Genomic DNA, 15,489 nt, shown 5'->3' on the forward strand with positions numbered 1-15,489 from the left:
ACAAGAAAAGAATATAAGCTTTTGAAATGTGATGTTACAGAAAAGTGCTGAAGATTAAATGAGTAGGTCACATAACAAATGAGGTTGTGCTGAATAGAATTGGGGAGCCAAGAAATTTGTGGCACTACTTGACTAGAAGGGAGGACCAGTTGATACAACACTTCCAGGATATCAAGGACTTGCCAGTTTAGAATTGTTGGGAAGTGTGGGAGGGGAGGGTGGTAAAAATTGTAGAGGAAGACCAAGAGATGAATACAGTAAGCAGATTCAGAAGGATCTAGTTGCAGTGATTATTTTGAGGTGAAGAGGATTGCACAGAATAGAGTAGCATTGAGAGCTGCATCAAACCAGTCCTTGTACTGAAGACCACAGCAACAGATGTGATTAAACCATTTTTCTTCAACGCCATATTTTACTTCCTAGGAGTGCCCCTTAATATAGAGCATCTCAGCAGAGACAAGACATTGAGAATGCTTTATCTTTGATACTAGTTGGTTACAAAAGAGGAATTGAACAGCCTTTTTTCTGCTTCCTCCTAGAACATTGGTTTTATTCCCATCTCTGACATTTTGACTATACCATATTGGGGGTGGAAAGGTGGTGCAAGAGACACTATATGATGAACCCCAAGGGACGCACTACTGCTCACACTCACCCACCTGCCTACTGTGATGATTGTCTCACCTTGTCTTACTATTGTCAGGTGATCAGATGGGGGAGAGGTGCCTCTTGCCGCAGATGAATTGTGAGTCAGCCCTCATCTGCTCTGTGATCTGCAGACTGGCCTGGCTAATACACTTTCACCGCTTTACATTATTCCTCATCTGTGGCATCAGTACTGCTTTCAGTGTTCATTCATATCACTCCTACATGCTGTTACAATTCAGTGCCCTCACTGTTTAGTTCATGATATTTCCCCCCTCCCCCACTCTCCCCCCCCACCCCCCTCCTTCCACCCTCTCCACATCCCACTCTCCCCCTCGCGCCCCTATCTATCTCTCTCTCCTCTCTCTCTCTCTCTCTCTCTCTCTCTCTCTCTCTCTCTCTCTCTCTCTCTCTCTCTCTCCCCCCCCCCCCCCCCCCCATATCTCTCTCTCACCCCCATCTCCCTCTCTCTCTCTCTCTCTCTCTCTCTCTCTCTCTCTCTCTCTCCCCCCCCCCCCCCATATTTCTCTCCCCCCCCCCTGCATCCTCTCACTGACAGCATATGATATTTATATAAAAAAATCTGCCTGAGAGAGAGAGAGAGAGAGAGAGAGAGAGAGAGAGAGAGAGAGAGAGAGAGAGGTTGAGGAGTGATATGACAGCTACTGCTTTTATAATACTAGCAGTTTGTGTTGACCAATGTGGTCTACACTGTATGTGTTTTAGGTTCCAGTGTAAGTGTCAATGGTCTTTTTGTGATAGTGTCATAGGAAGAATTCTGATTCCAATAATCAGTGCAAGTCCTTCTTTCTTCTTAAGTGCAATGAAATATGGTTATTCTAATAACAAACTGTTTTGTGTGTCATTTAGGATGATTCGGACAGCAAAGACCCTCCACCATCTCCTCTGGATGTACCTGGTCCATCAGGGCAGTCCATCATTTCTTCTCACCATGCGGTCAACAGTGAAAAATCAACAACAGGTAAAATTCAGTAATACTTGCATGTCACAGGGTGTAGTTTCCAGTTTCAGAACATAAGAGCACTGATACATTCTTTTTCTGGTGCTGGGAGAATACCAATCCCAGTATATTTGTTTGAGTACTAAGTATGTGTGCTTGAGTATCTTCACTTGAAGTGAAGACTTTTCTGATCATTATTATTTATTCGGGATATTCTGGTGTAAAACTACTGTCATTCTTCACACTGTTCTTTATGATCTGGCCTCTAGATAGCAGACACCTCCTTGTGGTTTCATTTGTGGTATTGAAGGCAAAATGTAAGGAAGGAGATGACTTTTATGATCATTAACAATATATCATTATTAAGATCTTACTCTTATAAAAAAGGTTGGTACACTGGCTCATTGTATTAATGCGAGAGGAAGAGAGAATTCTTGTACCAGCTACAGAATTAAGTTTTTCTTTTCAGCAAAATCGAAGTGTTGGTATTCCTCACCTGTGTCTTACACATTAGTTTTGAAATTTCAGATGAACTGCAGAAGAAAGCAAATTTCATAATGTCTTTGGAAATGTTGTCTAGTCATATGTACTTATTTATCTATTATACAATATTGGGGTAGAAATGAATGGGTAATTTAATGGTGTGCCTGGAGGTCCTTTAAAGCAAGAAAGTAAAGTTCTAGAATTTTTTTGAAGGTCGCTAGAGTGTTAATGGATGGTTATCCACAAAACCTGGAGAATAATGGAGGGAGGGGGATGGCAAAGATGTAATGGGAGGTTATCCATATAAAACCAGAGATTTATGGTGATTTTAAATCATCTAAATGAATTGTTGTGTGAATGACCTTCAGAAATAGTGAAAGATATGTGGAAAATGTGGAGTTCATGATAGATAGAGGGTGAGGGGGGGGGGGGGGAGGAAATGTTGTGCATGGTAGGGTTCAGTGACCAAGAGTTGATGAGGATTGCCCAGAGATCAGTCAGCATCCGTCTTAAGCAGTGGATACGCCAAGTTAGGGACAAACATTTGAGAATGTAGTGGGGATAGAAGAGAGTGATTACAAGAGAAATTGGCATTAACCCAAAAGGGCAGGAGAAAAAACAAAACCGAAGGATAAATAGGGTTGCCTATAAAATGTTAGTTGAGCTTTTTGGAAAATACATGTCAGTTTGCTATGGAGAGAGCCCAATTTATGAATTTCTGATGCATTAATAGTAAGAGGCCATCTGTACCATACTTCATTTTGGTCTTTGTTGTGTCTCAAAGAATCAGTTGACAGTTCCTTTGTGAACCTCCTTTAATGGTGTCTGTAAGACACTGCTTTGGTGACTTAAAAGTATTGAAGTTTGATTGTGGGCTTTCCCGTTGTGCAAGTTTTGTGTTCTTATTTGTTTATGGATTGACTGTATATTGGTAAATGAATACTGACAAAAATTTGCTTCTTACTTTTAAGTACATTCTTGGTACCGTATATGATACATTAAATGTTTGTTTATGTGGCTACAGCACACCTTTTAGTTTTGGAATTCATCCAAACCTCCCAGTGTTGGTCCTCTGCATTTTTCTCTTTCCATGAATTTTTCAAACTTTCAGGAAACATGGCAATATGTTTTTTTGGTGACATTTCTGCTAAACTTTTTTTCCACTTGTGAGCTGTAGGTAAATAGAACTGTTAAAGAGTCTTCCAGTACCTATCAGGTTTTTGAGAGATACCAAGCACCATATCTGGTACACTATTTAAAGTGCTAAGTATGATATGTCAGTATCATTTTGTGCAAAACAATATGTGGAAAGCTGCAGCAAGTTGTAGCTACAACTTAACGAATAAATGATTACAATTGCAGTCAATGGAAAGTCATTGTAGTAGATCACAACTGCAAAAATACAAATTTCAGCATTAGTGTAGCTCTCCTGGTTCTGATATTGGTGCTACACTCTTGTGAGCTCCAGTAGGAGAGTGCAAGTTGCAGTGAGATGACACGCTTTGTTATAGTAATCTAAGTTAAAATGTGCATACCAAAACGGGAAAGATAATTTAAAAAGTTAAATACATTGAAAGAAAACAATTCTGTCGATGTCTACTTTTTTCTATAGAGTTACAGAAAGAAAGCAAACAATTCTAGCCATTGTGAGTTAAAAAGCATGTCATGCTAACTTGCACCCTCCCTCATTTGTCAAGTATGTGTCCCATTTATTGTAATAGGTGTAGCACCAGATAGTATATTTATGAAGAGTGTGTATAACTTTGGCATAGTAGCACGTAAGCAAATAATGCATGTCAAGATGTGAGTTATTTATAATATTCTTTTTTATATCAGTTCTTATTACAGTTTCTGAAAAAGCTTATTAGCTTTTGGTTTCAAGTTGAAGCATGTGGAGTATATAACTTTCCCTATTTTAGCGTAGGAAGTAACTGCCGATTTTGTTTCGAACCAGTAGTTATTTGAGACCTTTACTGTCACAACCACTCACTTCCACTTCTGTGGGTGTTATGCGATAAATCCCATGCACAATATTGAAAATGGCCAGAGGGTTTGGTTTCATTCTTTAAACATTCAGGGTTTCAACAGTGCCAGCAGGAAGCAGCAGCTGAGAGCAACATCAAAAGGTAGGAAAACTATTTAGTACTTTTCCCCACTGAGGGTTTCTCAATAGTAATATGATTATTACTAAAACATCATCTCCACAGTTGTATAAAATATATGGCTGGTATAGGTTACTGCATTTTTCCACTATTAATCAGCTGAAATATGAGTGGCACTGTTAGAAAATATAATCATCTTCTTCATGTTGTACTACTCTGTGACATTCAATTGTAATTTAATTTTGGTGGGCACTCATGTAATTCTAAAACTGCTCTGTACTTCCAAGGTTTGCATTGTTGCCCATTTATAAACATGCTGGTGGTCACTGGATGGAAGATACCAACAAGTTCAACTTTTTATTCTCCTCACCCTTTCCCTCCTCCCACTCTGTCCCTTCTGCATTTGTCCTCTGGACGAGATTATTCTCTGATACTCATAGGCACTTTCCTTTCTAGTATTAGATGTGTTTAAGTTAAATGTGTTAAGGCAGTAGAAATAGGAGTCTTTGACTTACTCAGACTGACAGTGAAAAAGAATGACAACATAATTAGAACATAAAATCATAATTGAAAGCAGTCCTTTTGTCAGTTGTCATTTCAAATCTTAAGACAAGGGAAGCAGCCACAAATACTGGAAGTATTGCCCATCATAAATTCCAATTAAAATTAATTCTTGAAAGAGGTTCTTTGTGTTGTTGAATGTATTCAGATAACAAACAATTTTGTTTTTTGCTACCCTGATACTGTGTTTTAATCACAACAACAAAATTTAGATTTGCTTGAAGATAAAAAGAATGTATAGATTTCTAGTAGTATTGTCACTGTGGAAATGAGTCTCATTAAATATTACTGCTTTCTACCATCTTTGCTTTCCAATATGGTTTGCCTGAATTTTATTTCGCCATAATGCCACATTTTGTGTGTGGGATGACTATGTATCCATGCTCTGTGTGTGTGTGTGTGTGTGTGTGTGTGTGTGTGTGTGTGTGTGTGTGTTTTCAATATTTTTCAAGTTTAGGGCTGTGGTATAATATTCTGCTGCCTCTGAATTTGAAATACAAATTGGGTAGGTGTATCTCTCAGAAAATGAATATATTGTGCTAAGAACTTATAAATTTTTTTTTTCATTTTGAGTACAATATTTTATATCCTGTTCCTTGAATTCAGGTTCATTTTGTTTAGTATTTAATGTTAGTCACAGTTGTACCTTGCTCATGACTATATCTTTACAATTAGGCGAGTCCCAGGGAGCAAAATGGTGTACAGCATTATTTAAACAATTCTCCAGTATTTATTGCATTTGTTTTTCTAAAATCGTGATAATTTTAGCCTAAAGTTAGTACATTGTGTCTTTCCAGAGAATTTGGAAAGACTACCAGAGGTGATAAAATTTATATCTGCAATTTTTTTTTCCTTCCTTCTTATCAGATTTGAGTGCATTCTTCTCTGTACGTTTGAAAGTCTGTATCTGTCCACTGTGATGGTTTGTATTTTAATTATGCCATGTCAAATAGATTACTAATTGCTCTAGGAGGATAGATCGGCAGATAATGTGAAATAAGATTCTTTTGTTTATTACTGAATGACTAAATCTTCATTCACATCTAAAACTGAAGTGACTGTTACAGTGTGTGAGTACTTGCAAAAATACTGAGGCCTTTTTGATGTAAGTTGAATTTATTGTCCATATTTCACAAAAGTGTGAGGATTGAGTGCCTACTTTATCCTTTGTGGCATTAATTCTTTTATACTGTACGTACATTATGTACATTCACCATGAGTTTAGCACCTGTATTTGATGTTACACTAATTTTGTAGTACACAGTGGTGAATTACTATGTTTTGGAATTACTAAGGAACAATTATAGTTTATGATGATGGTATCATTAACAGTGATACTTTGAGGTAAAAGATCATCAGAACATTTAAAGAATGTTCTGCCTTCATATACACAATACAGCATGAATTTTCCTTTGTGGCCAGACACAGAAAACTACACTGGGAACACTCTCATGTGATGACAGTGTGTTGCTTCTCAGTGCGTGTCAGTAGGCAGTAGCCAGAGACAGAAATGCACAATTCGCTTCCAGTGTAATGTCCATAAAGCTGTTTTGAAGTTCTGTGGGTGTGTTATCCTTTTTGTCCCTATGTTGTTTGCTAATTATGGAGTGCCCTAGAAGGCAGTATCGTCTGTATGGTTTTTCTCCTTTGTTTCGTGGGATTCAGATTGGAAAGCACGCCAAGCACTCCATGCAAGTGTTAGTCTCATTATTTAATATCTCGGACTGTGGACAGTTGTGTATTTCTAGGTAGTTTGACATCCGTGAAAATGATAATCAGGTCCGACAGCACTTTAGAAAAGTGAAACACAATGCACTATAATTTAGCAACAGCAGTGTTAGCTTAGCCAAAGTACAATGCTTTGCACAATGCCCTCTCATTTGAGTGGAATGGAGCTAAAATTTTTGTCCAACCATTTTTAAAATTTTTTTTTTGGGGGGGGGGGGGGGTCAGTGAGTGAGTGACCCTATGACAATTGATTAAGGCAAATGACTACTTGGCTCAGTGATCCATCCGAACTTTCACGTAGTCTCTAATGACTTTGTAATTGACATTATGCCAAACTCCACTCTTAAAACTCATTACCAAATACACATGGCTCTTCTGATTGTTATCACCACCTTGTAAATCAGAGAGTCCATGTCCGTCATTATTTAATGTTCTAAACAGTTTTAATATGGTAATATATTCTTAGTTTTCTTCTCACTCAGTTCGAATTGCTCATTATACTGAACTGGGATTCATCTGAGAACATCTTATCTTGTAGTCTTTCATTTCAGTAATGATATTCAGTACACCATTACAATCTGGTGTGGAGTTCCATTTTGGAGGGAACAAAGTGTGGTCATCTTGAGTGCAGTTGTTAGTGGATGCCAGAGTTCCCAGTAAGGTCTGAAATATATGGAAGTGTAGCAAAATAGCTCTTATTTGCAAATTGGGCAAAATACTGATTTGTTCCCTCCTTTCGTAAACCTATTAAAATTTACACTTGCACAGCTGTTCAGCTGGCAATAGCATGTGTGTTCAGTGCAGAGATTCCCCCCTCCCTCCCCCAAAACCGTACAGCAGTCATGATCCTTCATAATGTTTCAAGTTGACCAACCCCCCTTACAAGACACATTGTAGTCATTCTCCATCAGAATTATTAATGGTACACAGCAGTATTCTGCTACAATTTATCGCTTTTTCCAGTGCTTACTGTCTCTTGCAGTCATGATAGCAAAGTCACTACTGCAAATTTTCCTTCAGCAGTCAGTTCTAATAGTTCTACTAGTTGCCTTGCACTGATATATCTTTCTTGCAGACTGTTTGCTGCAGTTCATGAGCTGTGCGATCTTCGGTTTTATATAGAAAGTCTTTGGTCGAGTGAATACGTGGTTGTCAATATCGTACAAATAAAAACAGTATTAACTTGTGCCGTGTGTGAAGACAACTTGTGTTTGTTAATTGTTTCAGTTTCCCTACGAAGAATGGGGTCATATTTTTTTCTGTATATAGTTTTAATTTTTTGAAGCTGTTTTAGATACTTTAATTCCTGAGTTTGATTAGTATGTGCCAGTTAATATACTTTATTGTACTAAATGATGTTCTCTGTAGATGTTTCCAAATAACTCTAGCTTCAACAAGAGGATGTGTTCGAGTTTGTCAGTGATAGACTAAAGTATTTTGTGTTTAGAGACAACATAGCACTTTAATGTTTAAGACTGGATCTTGGACCTGAAGAACTGAAAGGTATTTACGAAAGCTGTAGTATGAAAGAGGAAAGACATACAATAGTAAATTACTTTATTGGGGGGGAGGGTGTTATATCTAAATCTGAAAATTTCCCAACTCTTCTGAAGGAGAACAAAACAGTAGTTGTCATTCCTTTTGGTGTTTGTATTCTCCTCTTACCGTCTTGTCTCGATCATGAAGTATAAGTTTCTTCTGTTGATAGTCACTATTAGTATTTTTTCCAAAACAGAATGAATTTCTGTAACTTAACTGTTGAATAGGACTGCTAGCTTGCAGCCCAGGTTTTTGTTTTGTGTGTGGACTGTTAGGTACTTAGAATGTTGCCTTTTAGTATTAAATATAATGTGTTCATAGGTCACTCTTTATGGTTTCAGTATGTAAGAAATTTGCACTGCTTAGGCTCAAAGGTACTCTCAAACTGGCTAAACAGATACAAATATGTAGTAGCTATGTTCATTATCCCAGTGAAATGAAAAGTCCTTGTGAACCTCAGTCTCCCTTAAGAGGGATTCTTCAGAAAGTATATACTTTACTGCATTTATTTTGTGAGAACTATGTTTTTTTCAGGTAAGTGGTGTAGTGAGCAAACAGTACTTTTTTTTCACCACTCATTGGGTGTATAAATTTTACAGTACTTTGACTTGCTCGACGTTATTATAGTATATTATGTTAATTTTCTTTCATTGCATTTAATGTGATTTGTGTGTCTCCATGTTATATTAAATCCAGAGTACACTGCTGTAATCAATGTGTGATGATGTATTTTCAGTGTAATGAAATATTCATCTGTGAATGTGTGAAACACATTTTTATGGGTAAAGAAAAAGTGAGCAGATGAGTTGTGGCTACTATAAAATTCACTTGGAAAAAAGCACTAAATAAGTACTTACGAAGGTCACGTTGTAAAAGGTACATATACAGCGTAAACACTGGAATAAAAAATTTAAATGTTGAGGTCATGTATGAACTCAAATATTTTTACATCTTGTTTTCAGTTTTTTGTTGGTGATAGACATTAAAGCATCCTTCTTTTGTGATGGTTGTAGACACTACTGCAACACATTTAGTTTCTGTAACAATTTGTTTATTTTCATTGTGACTGTCATGCACCCCACGAATTCACTTGACATAGATAAAGGCAGCACAGTAGACGTAAGTTACCTGTTCCCCCCATGTGATTATAGATATGATTGACATTAGATTTTCTATACTTTTACTTTGCTCAAATAATTTCTTGATTTTTCATTTTGTGATGCTTCCTTTGGCCTAAATATAAAAAGAAAATGAAAGAAAGCTATTACAAATCTGAACAAAAGCAGAGCCCCTCTGTACTTTTTAATATTTATTTGGAGTTCTGAAATAGTATTTCTGAAGAGACTGATAAGTATTAAAAAGCCTCTTACTTAGTTATGAAACCATATATATTTTCCACATATATTTCCACAAGAATTAGGAATGCAGGTCTCTAATCTGCAAAGCAGATATGCTAACTTACACGTGGACAAATACCTGTAAATCTTTTTACGCCAGTAGTGACAAAGCTTTTGTTGGTGTGAGTTTGACGAGTAAGCTCAGCCCACAAGTGGATTTTTAAAATAATTGTCATCATGCCATTCAACTTGGATTGGTCAGACTGGTGACAGTAGTTCCAGACACAGTGGAAAAATGAAGATTCTCCGTGCAGTGCAATACTGTGATACGGTTGCAGGGAACTCGCCTGTTTCCTGAACTGTTGTCTTTTGTAGGTAAGATTATATTATTCGCATTTTTCTTAGTTTATTGCATTATTATAATGAAACTGCTGCCAGAAAAATCAGAAGTCAGTTTTGTTATGTATCGTAGCAGTCTGATTTCATGGATTTAAGAGAAAAAATATTGAATTATTCTCTGTAAACCTGCTGTAAATATAACTACTTCATGATATTTTATGCTTATTATATTTTTGCTATAATAAGTAACACTGCAAATCAAAACGTAGCCATCACTTTTGTTTGAAGTAATAGATCAGGTTTGTTCCGAGCAAGTTACACCTGTTAAAAAAAAATTCAAAGATGAGAGCTTTTTTAAAAAAAATTCTGGAACTTTTGTTTGGCATAGTATAGCATTTTATGCACAAAGGAATGTGTAGAAATGATCATTCATTGTAGCTAATATTGGAAATGTTTGTAAATTAACCTCTTGGTAGTTTGTCAGTATTTTCTCTACACATAGACTTTCAGTTGCTTTGTCTTCCTTTAATTATGTAGTAATGGTTGACTAACAGTAACTTAGCTTCTGAATCTACTAGTTGGTATGTTCATATCATTTCCAAAATTTCTGAAACCACGTGCACTTGTTCTGTTTGCTTTCAGTTTATTTTGTTTCACAGCATATATGCCCTTATTTTCCCTTTCCCTTAGAAATGCTTATGATGCCAATACAAGTTTTACTTACTAAGATTATTGTCATCTTAATGTTACACACTTAAAAAGACTGAATTTCCTCTTTTTCCTTTCTGCCTTTGCTTTTTTAAAAAACACCAAATTTTAGTTAGTTTGTTATATCCATTACGTAGAACATTGACTCGGGAGATATTATTTTGAACTAGAAAACCCTAGACAGAAAATGTTGTAAAAGACTTCAATAAGATACTTGTATAGAAGGTTTTGTGTTACAGAAGGTTGTCTATTATTTGGAGTTTGTTCTCTCGATTATAGTCACACCAGAACAATGAAGCAGTGGTGTTTGAGTGTTCATCTGAAATGTGCAGTCTTGCTCTTACACAAACAGCAACTTAATTGGTACCATTACTAAACACACTAGTAACATATTGGGTTCATTATTCAGGGGACTTAGTTTTATATGTTGGGTGGTGGTCTTCCCATAACTTTTACAGACTGTCTGCGTAGTCCTTTAATAAAGGAAATAGGCAGTAGGTGATGAAAACAGTGTGACAACAATTTCTGTCTATATATAGGAGCAACGTCTCTTACTCATGAAAACCATGGTGAGCAAAAACTTAATGAGTTGTTGTTGTTCTGATTAGATCAGTGTTGACTGAAAAGATCTAAAGTAACACAACTGAAAGTATTTCTTCTCTCTCTCTCTCTCTCTCTCTCTCTCTCTCTCTCTCTCTCTCTCTCTCTCAAATATAAAAAGATCTGTACCACAGTTTGAAAGCATTCTATTCGATAGTGGACAAAGCTGCTAGGCAGTCAGGAAATAATGAGAGATACAGTAATTGTAAGACAGGCAACTCTGGTAACAATTTGTTTATAATTTATTCATGATTTAATGCCATTACTATCATTAGCAAAGTCACTGTGGGTGAGGAAGACTACAAAAAATATCTTCTGCTTATTAAGTATTACAGACTGCGTTTAAATGATCCAAAGCAGAAATACAATTTATATGCCAAGTTTGTTCTGTATACTACTGATGTATCTCTAGACATATTCCATTTTAGTTTCAAGTGTGTCCTGCAGTATATGACACAGGAATTTGACTTAAGAACAACTTACTGGCATTTGTTCATATTGTATGTTGCCAGATGGAGCTAAAATGCACTTCTTTCTCTCAGCCTTGGAGGGAAAAGATAAGTGTAGAATAAGTTAGGTTGACATGTGGCGGGCAAGTTTTTAAATTTACCCACAGAATTCTTTTTCAAAGATAGGGGAATAAAGCATGGTATTATGCTGCTGTTAGTGATAGTGAGCAAAGCAAAATAAACAACATACAAAGTCTATTAAAATTAAATATTTATTTCATATCTTCAGGAAGTTGTATTTGTTGTACAGATCAAAACATTGATCGCATGATTCCAATAATTTTTAATCATATTAGCCTTTCTGACAAAGTTTATGAGTATGCTTTCAAAATAAATAATAAAAATGCCTGTAGACACTTGATTTTAAAAATTTACACTGTTATCGCACTTTTTGTAGAAATTCATTTTGTACCATTTGGTCACTTTCTGCTTAGCAGTTTCAGGCATTCCTTAAATGCTGATTCCATTAAATTGTCTCAGATTTCATAAGGTACTAAGGTGTCCCTCTACTGCAACTGCCTGTCATCTACAAAAGTTAAAAGAATCTTGCTGATACTTTTTCTAATTAGGTGCGGCCATTTCTGTGTTAGTGGTGGTTGATAGTGACTCGGTTGGCAGGGTCTGCCGGATGGCTCGACGACACGGGTGTGGTGCACGCACTGGTGCGTCGAGAGGGCCTTTCAAGGTTCGTGCGCCGCCGTTGCCGCGGGTGCTATTTGCGGATGCGCCAACGAGACACAGGCCGACGACAGGCGGAGAATGCGTCTCGCAAGGTAGTCACTTTCTGCAGTGGTTGCAGACGGTGCCCTGCCATGTGTACGGCATGTTTCACACATTTCCATTCTCAACCACGTTACCGTCGATGGAAGGATGCGTGACAGTGTGAGGCCAGAATATGTGGGTGGAAGTGGATTTGAAGCTATTTCAGAAAGTTCCACTGCACATAAATTACATATGTTTGTGGGTTTCTGTTAGCCTCTGTCTACCTTCCAAGGGAAATTCTTATTTTTCCCGTGGATTCTTGTAGAGAGACTTCTTTCCGAATTCACTATTATTATTTAAAGTTGAAATCATACTGTCATTGTTGAAGTCCTCTTCTTTTTTTTTTTTTAGTAAAGGCTGTGGTTGTTGTTTGTTCCTAGTCAGCTTAAGTGCAAGTATCATGAACCACATTTTTAATCTTCATCTGTATTTCTGTATGAAGACTTCTCACATTCATTTTTATAGGTTTTAAAAATATAAGAATGCACTGTACAAGGAACGAGGAAAACAATAGTACATATTATTACGTTCCAGCAAAGAAGAAATCTTATGCTGGGCCTTGTAGTGGTTGAACTATAGTCATTCATAGAAGTGTAACACATCATTGATAAAACACTAAAACTGCTATTATATTACATTTTGTGGAATGTATAACAGATGACTCACTAGGCTACCACTTATACTTGAATGATAATTGCTACCAAAATTAAGGCATCGAGTAACCCATGATCTGATGCAAGTAGAATGGATAACTTAGATGGCGATTATCAAGACTTGCTTTTTGAAATTTTGACAGTTGAGTGCAATGATGTAAATTTTTGTAGATAATGTTTACAAAGTAATGCTTACTGACATTCTAAGTCAATGTCTGTCTCAGGTCTCAAACTATAGCATTTCCTCATGCAGGCAGCACTCCCCCCCCCCCCCCCCCCCCCCCCCCCCCCCCTGAACTGTGCAAGCATGTCTGTGAGTACCTCAGTCCTAAGGTTATGCTGTCTCTGAATGACAAATGTCTATGCCAACTCTTGGTCTTTTATACAGTTTTGTTCTGTTTGTGTAGGAAAGGATTGAGCAGTAAAACTTGATTCAGTGCTAAGTTTCGAAATCTTGAGTGCTAATAACATATTGCCAGAAGTTAGTTGGTTAAAAATGAGAGTTAGGTTTGGAAAATGTCGGGGAGGTGGGGAGGGGGGGGGGGGCATTGCAAACATAGTAAGACAGAAATTCATAGAAAAACAAGAGATTGGTTAAAACTGTAGTGGGGTAAGGGGGAGGAGAAGATTAACAGAACTCATCTCTAATCACGCACACCAGTAATTTCAAATAACTGCATGGACTTAGGCATTTCTTTTCACTGCTGCATTTTTCTTGGGTCTGGCAACCAGTATCACCAATTTGTAACATTAGTGAGTGGAGCAGACTGTCGCTCACCACCTTGACTCTTGCTAAGCATCTAGTCTTCATGTATTCTGACTGCTCCACTGTCCATTACTCATCAACCTTGTTCATGTGCATCCTCTTTTAAAACCATCTGATCTCCTATTTCCTATTTACATACAGCTCTTTAACTTGGTCCATTGTCACCAATGGGCTGTTTTGGTCTGAAAGTATTCTTCCTCATTAACACCCCCCCCCCCCCCCACACACTCACACACACACACACACACACACACACACACACACAAACAAGTATCTGTATCATCGTTGATCTAATTGTCAGCACTGGGCCGTTAATACATTGGAGTGTGAGTCTCACTTATTAGCCCATTTGTACTGTTGATTCATCTGTGGCACCATGTGACCATCGTAATTTAAGATTTGGAATAATTTTTCCTTTACAGAAAATTTAAAAAAAGTACACAGTTGTTTTAATTTTCTAGACTGCAAACTATGTACAACATTAAATTTGATCTGAAAGAACAAGCATAAACAGAAAACTGCTTTAGGTAAAACCGAGTCTTCAGGAATATACATACTTCAAAGTAAAGGAATGTGCTAAAAGTAATGACATGCCAATCATGGTGAAGACACTATCAATCTATACAGTAAGATCAGTCATTTCGTCTGCTTATCTTAGGCCATATGTAAGAAAGGAAAAGCAGCTGTCACATGAACATGAACCATAATTAATTTTGCGGCATTATAGACGTAGGTGAGTACTGAATGCAAAACATATACCATTGTCATACAGGAGTCAACTTCAATAAGTGTGTGGATATACTGACAAGATGGAAAAGGGATAAAAGAAACAGTTTCATTACAGATACTGAAAATAAATCAGCATAAAATATATAAGTTGTGATAAGACAGCATTTGAATAATAATTTACTAAAATTACACTGGAGTACAAATTTTTTTGCACTTAATCATTACAAAATGTAACCTGTTGAAACCAAGATGATCAGATATACAAGTATGCGAAATAGATCAACCCTGTTTGTGACTTGTTTGAATATGTGGCACCTTTGGTGTAAAGTGCCATATCTTTGAACTCTGTAATCTTTGTACTGCCATGTTGTTCTTGCTTACTTCAGTGCTAAATAAATGTATAAATGACATCCAAAGTGTGTTGTTACCGCCCTACGATATATAACCACAAATCCTTAAGCAGACTAACAGCTGTGCATGCTTGTGAAGGGCGATCAGAATTTCCAGGTAAGCTGTCCCCAAGTAAGCATTGTTGCAAACAATATTACAAAAAGAGATATAATAATATGGAATAAAAGTAAGGGCTAAGAACAAGGGGAGAAAAAAACACACACACAACACATCTGAGAATCTAATGTTGAAAGTGTAGTGAGTTAGTGATGACCACTAAAGAGAGAACAGTTGCTAACAGAAGGCAAATATATGTAACTAATGTTAAATGCCAAGGCTTAAAATATGAATTTTAACATTTGAGTACAGAATAAAATATATTAAGAAGAAGCAATCAAAATAACAAACAAAGGTTGAGAGGCTGCCAATGTAGACAAAGCACCAGCTCCCAGAACATGAACACAACAGAGACTGACATCAAGCATGCATTAGCAGATGGAGAACGGAGACAGAAGTGTGAAATGCAGTTGTGGGGGTAGCATATGTCACAAATATATTCAGTACATAATAGCCACACATAATTAAACAAATCAGTTGAAAATATTTAACAAATAGTCCTGGTAAAACTATCTTCATTCATTTAACATAAGAACATTTTTTCCTTACAATTGCAAATT

At 36.8% G+C, this 15,489-nt stretch overlaps 1 protein-coding gene across 2 annotated transcripts in view; it reads left to right on the top strand.

Annotated features, from left to right (window-relative positions):
• LOC124544714 (protein bric-a-brac 1-like) overlaps nt 1-15,489 on the top strand; it is a 183,770-nt gene that overhangs the window by 91,913 nt on the left and 76,368 nt on the right. For both annotated transcript variants that reach the window (XM_047123359.1, XM_047123360.1), the window contains exon 5: nt 1,516-1,627. In XM_047123359.1, the coding sequence (XP_046979315.1) occupies nt 1,516-1,627 (112 nt within the window). The remainder of the gene's footprint in view (nt 1-1,515; nt 1,628-15,489) is intronic.

Source organism: Schistocerca americana, chromosome 8, assembly GCF_021461395.2.
Source record: "Schistocerca americana isolate TAMUIC-IGC-003095 chromosome 8, iqSchAmer2.1, whole genome shotgun sequence".
Classification (NCBI taxonomy): Eukaryota; Metazoa; Arthropoda; class Insecta; order Orthoptera; family Acrididae; genus Schistocerca; species Schistocerca americana.